General features: G+C 38.4%; 1 protein-coding gene across 2 annotated transcripts in view; it reads left to right on the top strand.

Moving 5' to 3' along the window:
* The window catches only part of KIF27 (kinesin family member 27), an 85,468-nt gene that overhangs the window by 19,062 nt on the left and 51,446 nt on the right, over window positions 1-14,960 (top strand). For both annotated transcript variants that reach the window (XM_072763055.1, XM_072763064.1), the window contains 2 exons: window positions 5,969-6,112; window positions 10,647-10,853. In XM_072763055.1, coding sequence (XP_072619156.1) covers window positions 5,969-6,112; window positions 10,647-10,853 — 351 coding nt within the window. The remainder of the gene's footprint in view (window positions 1-5,968; window positions 6,113-10,646; window positions 10,854-14,960) is intronic.

Genomic DNA, 14,960 nt, shown 5'->3' with positions numbered 1-14,960 from the left:
ACAGGCAGAGACAGGCAGAGGGAGAAGCAGGCTCCTGTGGGACTCAATCCCAGGACCCCAAAATCCCACCTTGAGCCAAAGGCAGATGCTCAACCACTCAGCCACCCAGGCGGCCCTGGATTGTTGATTTTTTTAAAAAAACAAATCATCATATTTAACAGTATGTTAGGGACGTAGGTATATACATGTATTCATATTAGATAAACATAGATTGAGTTCAGAATTAACATTTCTCACTTTTCATTGAAAAAAGTGAAGATTTTGTATCACTGGGGAAATCGTGGAAAACAAGATATACATAGTTCTCCTTACATGGAGTTTGCATTCTATGGGGCAAATGGATGTTCTGCCAGTTTTTGAAAATAGGAAAACGTATCATTAAAAACATAGGTTTCTAGTTAGAAATCTTTCCTCAATCCCTTTTTATATGTATTAGAAAGAAACCTCTATTATAGGAGTTCTTGAACTTTATTTTCAAGAGGTTTCTTAATGTTTTTAAAATTGAGGTCCCCTAAAGAGCTTCTGTTTATGGGGATTGTATCTATCGAAAGTTACCATATTAGAATTAGGACAGAAAAATTTACCCCTAAAGAGCTTCTGTTTATGGGAATTGTATCTATCGAAAGTTACCATATTAGAATTAGGACAGAAAAAAAAAAAAAAAAAGAATTAGGACAGAAAAATTTAAACTATTAATTGCCTCAAAACTAACAATAATAACCCAATTACATGTTAAATAAAGACTTTTTTTCATGAAAAATAACTATATTCCAAAAACAAAAGAAGTTTAATAAGGGTGAAATTGTTTTACATTTTACGTGTCTGGCTTAACAGGGCAGTAGCTTTTGGAGCTACTTTTGGAGCTACTATATGTTGGCAAGTGAACTTCAATAAAAAGAAATTTTAAAAATGTAAAAAAACAACAAAAAAAGAAGACAGGTAGATTTTCATATCTGCTTCACCATTCAATTTTTGCAGTGATGTTGTTTTAGTTGAAGTACATGAAGAAAATCCAGCCTCATATAGATTTGTAGGTGGAAAAGAAGAGTCTTTTAATGGCTTTTTTCAGATAATTATGCATATTCTTCTTTGGTATTACCAAAACCCAACCAGTAGAGATTTCCTAAAGGTTACTTGCAATGTGGAGTTTGAAACTATTTTTGTTAATATTAATATCTATACCACAAAAATCACTGATCTTTATTTTGTACTTTGAATGGATCTTTCATTCACTTGATTTTAAATTGTCATTTATTGGTCATTTGGAAAATATTTGTTTACTGAATTATGTTGATCTTCCAAATGTTGACACATTTCATTAGATAGTATCAAATAATTACATTCACTAATCTTCCCCACTGATCCTACCAGCAAAGTCTTTTAAGTATTGGAAGCTGTCACACTTAGGGTAGCAGAAATGTTTTCCAAAATCCTAATCTTTGCATGAAAGTTGAATTTTATCATTTGCAACAAATATTGTTCTTTTCCTTCTAATTTTAATTTTTTTAAAGATTTTATTTATTCATGAAAGACACGGAGAGAGAGGCAGAGACACAGGCAGAGGGAGAAGCAGGCTCTCCACAGGGAGCCCAATGTGGGACTCGATTCCAGACTCCAGGATTACGCCCTGGGCTGAAGGCAGATGCCCAACTGATGAGCCACCCAGGCATCCCTAATTTTCATTTTTGAGAAAATGTTTGTCACAAGGTGTGAGTAACCAAAGTTGATCTGTCATATTTTAGAATAAAAATATTTCCCTGTGAACAATGTGGATAGTTCAGCTTGTAACTCACACAGCTGCACAAAATTGTTTCCGACAGATAAACATCACTCTTCATTAGACAGCAGAGCTACTTTTGGAATACCTTCCATTTTGTTACATGGAATCCTAAAATGTACTCATAGGTTGAGGTAAAAATAATAATAATTTTTATTGACTCATCAAGATATTCTTAAGTGAAACTAGCATTTATTTGTTTTGTAAGTGCCTGGCAGTAAGGAATACAATGACTACTTATGCAGTCTGGTGACACTTCGTTTATTTGTGCTAGGAGTCAGTAGTTTTACACACCCTTATGTACCATCAGTGCAAATGTCAACATGGTAAACAGGGCAAATATTGTGTTAGTATTTTTAGGAAAATAGTTTTGATCTCTTGGATGCCATGAAAGGACCAGAGGGACACGGCAAAAGGGTCTTTACTGAATACACTCTGAGGACTGTTGCTCTATCTCAAAGCTTCTGATATTTAAATATAAGCATTTAAAGTAATACTTCTAAAATCACGTTTTGTTTTGTTTTTTAAAGCAGTAACTCTGCCCTACCTTCTTTGTAGATAGAGCGGGACTGGCCCTTGTTCCTTGGTATAAGAAATTGACGAACAGGACGTATAGTTGATCCGAACCTTGAACTTTGGAATGGTGTAGGAGTTGGGAGAGGAAGAACTTTTCTCTTCCTGCCTCTAAGTGGCTGAAAGTAGAAGCCTATAAAATCCCCTGGTTAGATGAGGGGTGACTAGTAACTTTTTCTCTCCATCTGTTGGAAACTCTGAATTAAACTTGCTCTAGATGATGTATTTCTAGATAAAGACTTCCCAAAGATATTAACAGTCTTGGTGAAAAAGGGGACCGTGATCAGATGGATTTTGAGAATGCTAGCTAGATTGTTAAAATCCCAAGACTTCTCAGAACTTTGAAAGTGCTGGTGTATGTTATTAATCTTAAAGTGAGAGATATAAGTTTCAATATTTCTTAATTTTAAAAAATAGATTCTTTTTTTCGGGGGTGGGGGGTTCTGCAATCTTGCAGGACTAGTAATCTTGGCTACCACTATGTAGCAAATAGAGAAATGGCAGCTATCATTCCTCACTCTGTATGTCTCTTTAAAAAGTTGTTTCTTGGGATCCCTGGGTGGTGCAGTGGTTTAGCGCCTGGCTTTGGCCCAGGGCGGGATCCTGGAGACCTGGGATCGAGTCCTACGTTGGGCTCCCTGCATGGAGCCTGCTTCTCCCTCTGCCTATGTCTCTGCCTCTCTCTGCCTCTCTCTCTCTCTCTCTCTCTCTCTCTGTGTGACTATCATAAATAAATTTAAAAAAAATTTTTAATAAATAAAAAAATAAAAAGTTGTTTCTTAAATTTCCTTTTCTGTGAGTGACAGAATAACATGATAGTTAAGAACGTGGGTACCAAACCCCCACGATTTGAATCCTGACTCCTCTGCTTACTCACTTTGTGACCTTTGGCAAATACTTAACCTCTCTGTTTCAGTTTCCCCATTTGTAAAATAGAAACAATATGAAGCACTTTGTAGGATTGTTGTGAAGATTATTAAAGCACTAGTTCCCATAAAACGATGAGAGGCTTACTCCCTGGCTGGGAGTAAGCCTCCATAAATGTCAGCTCACTATTATCTCCTCTCACTTATTTTTCACCTGCCTGGGTTGAGGTTATGTAGCAGTGGCAGCTACATGATTGGACTTAGTAGTTGTACAGAGGACCCTTCCCCCCATGCCAGGGGTTCCCATGAAGGCTGCCTGGTAAACTCTGTGCAGGGAGACAGGAAGTCTGTGCAGGGAGAGGCATGGACGTTCTCTTTGCTTGGACCTGCTTCCTGAGCCTATTACACAAGCAGGTGAGTACTTTAAAAAAGACTCTTAGCCAAGATGAGGTTGTGGGCCATCTTGCAGGTAGAATTATTGCCAGATTGTTGCTAGGGAAATAAGTGTCACTTTGAAGTTACCATCTTCTCCTTTTTAGATGCTCTCAGGTAGTGTTGTAATCCTTGGTTTTTGCCATTTGTCAATTATTGGAACACTCTGTCTCCTAATAAATGTCTCTGAAAGGACTTTGTTGCCTTTTGAATATAAGAACCATGTGTGAACATGAGTTTACTCAACAGTTAAACACTTTTAAGTAAATAGTAAATAATACAGCTGTAGGGTTTTTTCTTTAAGATTTTAAAAATTTATTTGAAAGACACAGGGAGGTGGTGAGAGAGAGAGAGAGAGAGAGAGAGAGAGAGAGAGGCAGAGACAGAAGCAGGCTTCATGCAAGAAGCCTGATGTGTGGGACTCGATCCTGGGACTCCAGGATCACGCCTTGAGCCAAAGGCAGACACTCAACCGCTGAGGCACCCAGGCATCCCATACAGCTATAGTTTATAAATATGTAAAAATAGTTGAATATGCCATACTAGGAGACAAATCACATTTAAAAAAATTATTTTAGGGACACCTGGGTGGCTCAGTGGTTGAGCATCTGCCTTGGGCCCAGCACATGATCCTGGGTTGGGGGGATCAAGTCTCGCATCAGGCTCCCTGTGAGGAGCCTGCTTCTCCATCTTTCTATGTCTCTGCCTCTCTCTCTCTCTCTCTCTGTCTCTCATGAGTAATCTTTAAAAAAATAATAAAAAATAAAATATTTTAGAGACAGAGGGAAGGAGAGAGAGGGAGAGAGAATCTCCAGCATATTCCCTGCTGAGCATGGAGCCTGATGACACAGAGCTATCTTAGGACCCTGAGATCATGACCTGAGCCAAAATCAAGAGTTGGATGCAACTCTTCCATGACTGGCCACCCAGGTGCCCTGAGACAATTACATTTTAAGGTCAAATCAACAATTATTTTTACCATAAGAGGATATTAGCCATCATGAATTACAGTTATATCTTATTTTATGAAAGAAGTTGGGGTGCTTGGGTGGCTTAGTTAAGTGTCTGCCTTTAGCTCAGGTCATGATGTCTGATCCTGGGATTGAACCCGCATCAGGCTTCCTGTTCAGTGGGTAACCTGCTTCTCTCTGCCTCTCCCTCTGTCCCTCCCACTTGTGCTCATTCTCTCTCTCTCTCTCTCTCTCTCTCAAATAAATAAATAAAATCTTAAAAAAAAAAAATAAGTCCACAAGTCATATAAACATATAGAGTCATAAGGCCCACCAGGGTCATGTGTCCTTTCCTTATTTGGTCATTTGAGGATCCCAAGCAGAGAAAAGAAGGGCCTTGCCCTAAGTGCCCTAAGGCTGTGACAAAATCAAGGCTGGTCCCAGGGCTCTCAGTTCAGGGACCTATCCACCCCTGTACCACTGCCTGAGAAGTCACGCACATACCCTACTTTTGTGAATTATATCTTACGTGAAATGAACAGTTTTTTGTAAATCATCTATTTGTTCTTGTCTTTTCCTGTAGCTTAGTAGAAAGAGCATGAATTTTGGATTCACATAGGCCCTGGGGCGGAAGATTAGGAATTTGGTTTATCTACTGTGTCATCTTGGGGAGAGGTTTTAATCTCTTGGTTTCTTCATGAAAAAGAAACCCTGTCTATTCAGTGAGATATGTTTAAAATATCAAGTCACTAGCATAAAATAGACTCTTGACAATGTTAAATTTCTTTTTATTTATTTAATTTAAGAATTGTTATAAAAGTATTATTTGCATATCCCAAGTTTATTTGAAAACAGGCATAATTCACCAGGAATTAAGAAAACTTTGTTTAACTATATTTTTAGATATCTTCCAAATATCTCTGCATAGTGAAAGTGCATAAAATTAGCAAATATTCTTTATTTTAAAATCCAAATACACTCTTAATTCTATAGGTCAGTTTGGAAAATGTGACCTCTTTGATTTTTAAAAACTCACATTAAAAATCATGGCAACTCTAGCAAACTTGTAAAAATCTTAGTGACTGTACTCTAGAAACTGAGTAACTTTTTAATTTTAAAATTCAGGAAATAAAAACCAGGGAAAACTTTCTATCTTACTAATAATTAATGCTTAGGTTATAGCAGTAATAGGTCTTCAACACTGTCTTTCCTATAAAGAGAACAGAAAAAAGTTGAAAGTGAATAGGATAAGAAAAATTTCATGAGACATCATCAAACCATCATTAAATCCCAGTTTTTGTGGTATTTTCTGGGCTGTCTTGAGTATTTTCCATGGTGAGTCTCTTGTGCTTTTTTTTCCCTCCTCCTAGTGTGCGCTGGCTGCTGATGAAGTTGTATTTAATCAGAGAGAACTGGAGGTGAAGGAACTGAAGAATCAAGTGCAGATGATGGTCCAGGAAAACAAAGGTCATGTGGTATCTTTGAAAGAAGCTCAGAAAGTGAATAGATTGCAGGTAGAGTTTCTTAACGTATCTAGTGCTGTAGATTTAGTTGAAATAGTACTTAACTGAACAGAATAGCATTTTAAATGATAATTGGGAGTATTTACAAACATAGATGTTGTTTTTTTTTTTTAAAGAAAGGAATTTTTTTTAACTTATTTTGTTTAAGATTTTATTTATTTGAGAGAGGGAGAGAGAGCACATGTGCACACAAGCAGGGGAAGGGGCAGAGGGAGAAGCCGGTTCTCCAGCCAAAGGCAGACACTTAATCAACTGAGTCACCTAGGTGCCCCCACAAAAACAGGTTTCAATTGAAGTTTCAGGCAACTGAAAGTATTATTATGGGTTTTCTCCTAAATCAGTATGAGGAGAAAGCATTTTTATTGTTACCTTGATTTATCCTTCACAAATATGAAGAAACCAGGAACTCAATTTGCATATCACATTATGGTTACTTGTTCTCCATGTTTTTGCATTATGTTGTTCACCAAGGTAACAGGCATTGTGATGTTGTTAAGAGTTGGAAGGTAAACACATACTTTAAAATTTATTAGATTATCCTTTCATATTCCATCAATGATTTACTCTTTAACTTTGGTTAAATCTTTCAACTTTTCAGTTTAGCCTCCCTATTATTAAACCAAATATGCCTGCATGGAATGTAGTATGTCCCTAAATATTATACTCCCTGTCTGTGAACACCCCCCTCCATCTCCTGCACTCCCAAATTGTTAATTTCATTTAAAGGCTTTAGCTTCCTATCAGGGAGCAACTACTGTCCCAAGGAATAACCTGATCCAGCACAAGTTAGATACTGATTTTGACATTTCATTTTTGTTTTCTTTTTTAACTCTTCCAATTCTAGAGTAATTTTATTTATTTTTTTTAAATTATTGGTTTTTTAAAAAAATTTATTTATTTATGATAGTCACAGAGAGAGAGAGAGGCAGAGACACAGGCAGAGGGAGAAGCAGGCTCCACGCACTGGGAGCCCGACGTGGGACTCGATCCCGGGTCTCCAAGATCGCGCCCTGGGCCAAAGGCAGGCGCCAAACCGCTGCGCCACCCAGGGATCCCTTTTTTTTTTAATATTTTAAAATTTTTTTTTATTTATTTATGATAGAGAGAGAGAGAGAGGCAGAGACACAGGCAGAGGGAGAAGCAGGCTCCATGCACCGGGAGCCCGACGTGGGATTCGATCCCGGGTCTCCAGGATCGCACCCTGGGCCAAAGGCAGGCGCCAAACCGCTGCGCCACCCAGGGATCCCTCTAGAGTAATTTTAAAACATAAAACATATACAAAACAAAATGTACTGTTCAGCGACTTATCACAAAGAGAGCAGCTGGGTAACCACTACCACCAGGTCAAGAAATAGTAAACACCTGAGTGGCTCAGTCTGTTGAGTCTGACTCTTGATTTTGGCTGGAGTTGTGATCTTGGCTTGTGGGACTAGAGATTCTCTCTCTCCCTCTGCCCTTCTCTTTCCATTCTGCTCACTCCTCCCGCTCTCCCCCCCACCAGGCCCCTTGGCATGGGCACTCTCTCTCTCTCTCTCTCTCAAGTAAATGCCATAGGATTTTACTCATAGGTGGAATTTAGGAAACAGAACAAATGAGCATAGGGGAAAAAGCAAGAGAGGCAAACCAAGAAACAGACTTTTAACTATAGAGAACAAACTGACAGTTACCAGAGGAAGATGGGTGGGAGAATGGGTGAAATAGGTGATGGGGATTGAGGAGGGCACTCGTGATGAACATCAGGTGTTGTAAGTGTTGAATCACTGTATTGTACACCTGAAACTAATATTATACTGTATGTTAACTAATGGAATTTAAATAAATGAAAGATAAATCTTAAAAAAAAAACAACCAGAAGAAATAGTAAACTGTCAGCTCCTCAGAAGTCCTGAGTTGGTCCTGCTCAGAGAGAATCACTTTCCTTACTTCATAGTAATGCTTTCCCTGTTTTGCTTTATGGTTTTACTATGTATCCCTGAACACTACAATTTACGTTTTGGAATTTTTATATATTTCATCATTCAGTATATATATTCTCTGGTGTATAGTTGCTTTTATTGAGTGTTTTTTGTTCTGATTCATCCACAACGTGACTAGCTTATTTAGGCTTATAGCTATATAGGATTTCATTGTATGAATATAGGATTTCATTATATGACTATATTGCAGTTGATTTTTCTATTCTTTTGATGGGCTTTTTCTTGGTGATGGATGTTTTGTTTTTTAAGATTTTATTTATTTGAGAGAGAGTGTGATGTGTGCATGCACGAGTTGAGGGGAGGGGCCAATGGAGAGAAAGAGAGAGAGAGAAAAAAAGATTAAGATTTTATTTATTTATTAATGAGAGACACACAGAGAGAGTGAGAGCAGCAGAGGGAGAAGCAGGCTCCAAGCAGGGAGCCCGATGCGGGACTCGATCCCGGGTCTCCAGGATCAGGCCCTGGGCCGAAGGCGGCACTAAACCGCTGAGCCACCTGGGCTGCCCGGGAGAGAGAGCATCTTAAGCAGGCTCCACACTCAGCACAGAGCCTGACTCGGGGCTCAGTCTCACAACCCTGAGATCATGACCTGAGCCGGAATCAAGAGTCAGGTGCTTTACAGACAGAGCCACTCAAGCGCCCCATCACATCTCTATTTTTACTTATTTTGAGGTTGTTATATCAGCAATTTAGAGGTATATTATAATCTATTATGATTTTGGGTTTGTGCTATTTCTCCATGACGTACTGACAGTTTTTGCATTATACATGTTGAAACTGTGTTATTAAGTACATAAAAATGCATGATTGTTACATCATCTTGGTGAATTCACCTTTTTAATATTTTTTACTTCTTATAATGATTTTTGCCTTAAAATCTACTTGAATATTCACATACCTCTACCAGGTTTCTTTTGATTGGTATTACATGATGTCTCTTTCTCCATCTTATATTCAATCTTTGTGAGTCTATTTTAGTTGTATTTCTTAGAAAGCAGCAAGTTAGATGACTTTATAATCCTCTCGGATGGATTATAATCTTTTAATTGGATTACTTAGTTCACTTATGAATTTAACATAATTATTCTTCTCTTTTGGTTATAATCCCACCATTGTCGTTTTATTTATCCTGCCTGCTCTATGTTCTTTTTTCCCTCCTTTCTTATCTTCTTTTGGATTGTGTATTTTTAATTTTTCTATTTTTACTTCATTAGCTTAAGTATTATACATTTACTCTTTTTGGTTTTGGTGGTTATCCTGGAGAGTATACTACGCACTCTTGATTTAATAAAGTCCAATATTATTGGTATTTTTTACCCTTTCCCAGATAAAGACTCCAATATATGTCATTGGCATGTATTTTATTTTAATTATCTGAATACATGAATTTTTTAAAGATTTTATGTATTTATTCATGAGAGACGTAGGCAGAGGGAGAAGCAGGTTCCCTGTGGGGAACCCAATGTGGGACTTGATCCCAGGACCCCAGGATCATGAAGTGAGCCAAAGGCAGATGCTCAACCACTAATCCACTCAGGTATCCGTGAATATATGAATTTTTAAGAAGGGTGCCTTTTTATAGCTTAGCATTAGTACTGTAAAACTTTAGTTTTTTTTTTTTCCTATTTAAACATTGTAGTATATGGAAGTATTAAGATGAATGACAACTTCTTGTTTACATAATTCTGTGCTACTAAAACAGAGATTGATGTTAGAACTTTCTGGACTGGATATACTTCAAAAGGTTTCTTTAGAGGATACATAGAAAGCTAAGCCTCCCCACTATCCCCACTCCTGATACACAATTTGTTCAGCCATTTATTTGTTTATTTATTTTTAAAAAGATTTTATTTATTCATGAGAGATACAGAGAGAGAGGCAGAGTCACAAGCAGAGAGAGAGGCAGAGGGAGAAGCAGGCTCCATGCAGGGAGCCCTGACGTGGGACTGTGATCTCAGGACTCCAGGATCACGCCCTGGGCCTAAGGCAGGCGCCAAACCGCTGAGCCACCCAGGCTTTTATTTATAAAAGGCTGTTCAGCCTTTTATTTCCAAGTTCTTTTTTTTCCCAGGGCTGGCTATCAGTTATCCGTCTGTTATCTCTCTATGCTTAGGCTTTCTTTTGCACTGAGTAAAGGCTTTCACTTCACTATACAATGACCAGTTAGTTTCCTTTGCTGCCACCTCTGCCATTTGTAATTCTTTCCCCACTTTTCAACTTTCTTCTCTCTTGTTACTGTTTGGATTTCCCTCTGAAAGGCCAGCTAAACAAAGTGCTTCTCATTGGCAGACCAACCAATCACGTTGTACAGGGCATTTTCTTTGAGTATTAACTCTTTAGGCTCTGTTTGTCATTGCTTACTCAAGAGTTTTTACCATTCCAAACAATCCTAGATGCTGGTGAACATCAAAAGAGTACTCTATGGAGAAATGACGTTTTATGGTAGTGTTAAGATAGTTGTGATTTGGGGCAATGTACAATTTATTTTTAATCATTATGCACAGACTGAGGTTCTCTATTTTAAATATGTTCATCTCTCTTCTACAAAGAATGAAAAAATAATAGAACAACAACTTCTTGTGGATCAACTGAGCGAAGAACTAACAAAACTTAACCTGTCAATGACCTCTTCAGCTACGGAAACCTGTGGAGATGGGCCAGATGCCAGGACAGATGCGAAGAGGCCATATACTGTACCGTTTGATACTCATTTGGGGCATTATATTTATAACCCTGCCAGATCAGATTCCAGGAAGGTAATGTCTAAACATCAATCTCTTTCTGATTTTGAGATTTAAAAAATATTATGTATAGTATCACAGTGTATTTGTATGGTTTCAGCAGGGGTTTTTTTCTGCTTGATCTCATGGAGTTTTATGTGTATTCTTTTTAAATCATGCTTCTTTTAAATAATAATACATAGGAGAATATATAGTTGTATTTGGAAGGAATAGTTAAAGATGATGTCTTGTATTCACCAAGGAGAAAAAGCTATCCTTTGTCATCATGTTTTCAGACATGCTTGAGTCTGATACCTTTTTTTTTTAAGAGTTATTTATTAGAGAGAGAGGGAGAGAGCAGGAGAGCACAAGTGCTGGAGAGGGAGAAGCAGGCTGCCCATCTAGCAGGGAGCCCGATGCAGGGCTTGATCCCAGGATCTTGAGATCATGACCTGAGCCACCAGCAGATGCCTAACTAACTGAGCCACTCAGGCACTGCTAGTCTGATACCTTCATGAAGTTTTTTCTTTCTTTAACCACAACAGGTTGAGAGGAAATTGGAGGGTATATACTTTGATTTATTTGGCCTGTTTTATTATTTTCAAAATGATATTTATCTATTATTTGGCCTTGCCAAGCTGACATAATCAAGACTATGAAGATCAGTATGAAATTTCATTTTTATTTATAAATATGTTTGTGGATGATATATATGCACACAGATTTCTCTTGAAAAACAAGGAATCTCTACTGGAATAGAAATTTCTGATGGAAAAGACTAAGCAGATTCATGAATTTTGGTTTCTATTTATTAATTTTATGAAGGGAAAAGATTTGTTTGAGGTCTTGATGATGGTTACAGTTAAAGGGATAAGAAATATGAGAGGTGTCATAGGCTGTGGAGTTGGGCAGGCTTGGATGTGAACTCCACCACTGTGCATAAGCTTGTATGTATGCCTAAACCTTTGTGGGCCCCAGGTTCTTTATCAGTCAGACTGGGGGAAACGTCATGGGGGATGTGGAGGATTTACATGAGATAGTGAATCTGAACTGCCTGACACATTATGTCTTTAGGATATGCCCATGGGGCACCTCTACGGTGTCCCAGGCTTGGTGCCTCAGAGTAAGACAGATGCTCTCCTTACTTGTGTGTTTTTCAATTCTAAGAGATTGGGTTCAACATTTAAATCACTGTTATTAAAATCACTGTTATTATTAATATCAGCTTTACTTTGTAGAGTTATTAACATGTTCTTTATAGTTGAATATACAGTAAATTTTCATGGAACATATGAGACAAGGGCAAATTCTTTGCAGGATTCAAATTTGATAACTTTTTTTAAGATTTTATTTATTTATTTGACAGAGGGAGAGAGAGAGAAAGCACAAGCAGGGGGAGTGGCAGGGAGAGGGAGAAGCAGACTCCCTGCTGAGCAGGGAGCCCAACCTGAGGCTCAGTGTGGGGCTTGATCTTGATCTCAGTACCCTGAGATCATGACCTGAGCCAAAGGCAGGCTCTTATTACTTCTTTAATAATAAATTTATTTTTTATTGGTGTTCAATTTGCCAACATACAGAATAACACGCAGTGCTCATCCCATCAAGTGCCCCCCTCGGTGCCCATCACCCATTCACCCCCACCCCCCGCCCTCCTCCCCTTCCACCACCCCTAGTTCGTTTCCCAAGAGTTAGGAGTCTTCCATGTTCTGTCTCCCTTTCTGATATTTCCTAGCCATTTCTTCTCCCTTCCCTTCTATTCCCTTTCACTATTATTTATATTCTCCAAATGAATGAGATCATATAATGTTTGTCCTTCTCCGATTGACTTATTTCACTCAGCATAATACCCTCCAGCTCCATCCACGTCGAAGCAAATGGGGGGTATTTGTCATTTCGAATGGCTGGGTAATATTCCGTTGTATACATAAACCACATCTTCTTTATCCATTCATCTTTTGATGGACACTGAGGCACCTTCCACACTTTGGCTATTGTGGACATTGCTGCTGTAAACATCGGGGTGCAGGTGTCCCGGCGTTTCATTGCATCTGCATCTTTGGGGTAAATCCAAAGTGCAATTGCTGGGTCGTAGGGCAGGTCTATTTTTAACTCTTTGAGGAACCTCCACACAGTTTTCCAGAGTGGCTGCATCAGTTCACATTCCCACCAACAGTGCAAGAGGGTTCCCTTTTCTCCGCATCCTCTCCAACATTTGTGGTTTCCTGCCTTGTTAATTTTCCCCATTCTCACTGGTGTGAGGTGGTATCTCATTGTGGTTTTGATTTGTATTTCCCTGATGGCAGGTGATGCAGAGCATTTCCTCATGTGCATGTTGGCCATGTCCATGTCTTCCTCTGTGAGATTTCTGTTCATGTCTTTTGCCCATTTCATGATTGGATTGTTTGTTTCTTCGGTGTTTAGTTTAATAAGTTCTTTATAGATCTTGGAAACTAGCCCTTTATCTGATATGTCATTTGCAAATATCTTCTCCCATTCTATAGGTTGTCTTTTAGTTTTGTTGACTGTATCCTAGGCTGTGCAAAAGCTTCTTATCTTGATGAAGTCCCAATAGTTCATTTTTGCTTTTGTTTCTTTTGCCTTTGTGGATGTATCTTGCAAGAAGTTACTATGGCTGAGTTCAAAAAGGGTGTTGCCTGTGTTCTCCTCTAGGATTTTGATGGAATCTTGTCTCACATTTAGATCTCTCATCCATTTTGAGTTTATCTTTGTGTCTGGTGAAAGAGAGTGGTCTAGTTTCATTCTTCTGCATGTGGATGTCCAGTTTTCCCAGCACCATTTATTGAAGAGACTGTCTTTCTTCCAATGGATAGTCTTTCCTCCTTTATCGAATATTAGTTGACAATAAAGTTCAGGGTCCACTTCTGGGTTCTCTATTCTGTTCCATTGATCTATGTGTCTGTTTTTGTGCCAGTACCACACTGTCTTGATGACCACAGCTTTGTAGTACAACCTGAAATCTGGCATTGTGATGCCTCCAGCTATGGTTTTCTTTTTTAAAACTCCCCTGGCTATTCAGGGTCTTTTCTGATTCCACACAAATCTTAAAATAATTTGTTCTAACTCTCTGAAGAAAGTCCATGGTATTTTGATAGGGATTGCATTAAACGTGTAAATTGCCCTGGGTAACATTGACATTTTCACAATATTAATTCTGCCAATCCATGAGCATGGAATATTTTTCCATCTCTTTGTGTCTTCCTCAATTTCTTTCAGAAGTGTTCTATAGTTTTTAGGGTATAGATCCTTGACCTCTTTAGTTAGGTTTATTCCTAGGTATCTTATGCTTTTGGGTGCAATTGTAAATGGGATTGTCTCCTTAATTTCTCTTTCTTCAGTCTCATTGTTAGTGTATAGAAATGCCACTGATTTCTGGGCATTGATTTTGTATCCTGCCACGCTGCCAAATTGCTGTATGAGTTCTAGCAATCTTGGGGTGTAGGCTTTTGGGTTTTCTATGTAGAGTATCATGTCATCGGCGAAGAGGGAGAGTTTGACTTCTTTGCCAATTTGAATGAGAAGGCAGGCTCTTAATCTTAACCAACTGAGCCACCCAGACGCCCCTCAAATTTGATAGCTCTTTTTTTTAATTTGATAGCTCTTAATTCAACTTTATATATCTTCTATATTTATTTATTTGCTATTGGCTAGTACCATGAAAGCATTTTGTTTCCTTTATTTTTTAAAAATAACATATGGGTTTTTCCTCCCTGATTACAAAAGTTATACATATTTATACTTTCTCAGTTTCTAGTTCTCTTTTTTACTGGATATTGATACATAGACGTACACTCTTTGAGGACATAGAGTTCTGTAGGCTCTTGAAAAAGGTTAGGCCCTCAGGGTTCTTACCGCCAGCTGTTTTGATTAGACCCAAAACAGACATGACTAGAATAACGATTTCCGATTTCTGTGGTTATTGTTTCAAATTAACAAATTCTTAGTTTAGTTTTGTTTTTAAAATCTTCCTTCTGCCCTGCTGGCCACTAAAAGGAGGGGGAAAATAAATAAGATGGAAAAGTCATAGGATCAGCAGTTTTGAGGATTCTCTGTCCCTACCATGTGTCCAGGAATCCAGGCCACCTCTCTTGTTTGGACTGGTCACTGCAGCATATGTGAGGAGGC

Source organism: Vulpes vulpes, chromosome 1 (assembly GCF_048418805.1).
Source record: "Vulpes vulpes isolate BD-2025 chromosome 1, VulVul3, whole genome shotgun sequence".
Taxonomy (NCBI): domain Eukaryota; kingdom Metazoa; phylum Chordata; class Mammalia; order Carnivora; family Canidae; genus Vulpes; species Vulpes vulpes.
The sequence above is the reverse complement of the archived record's forward strand: the minus strand, read 5'-3'. Positions and strand labels throughout refer to the sequence as shown.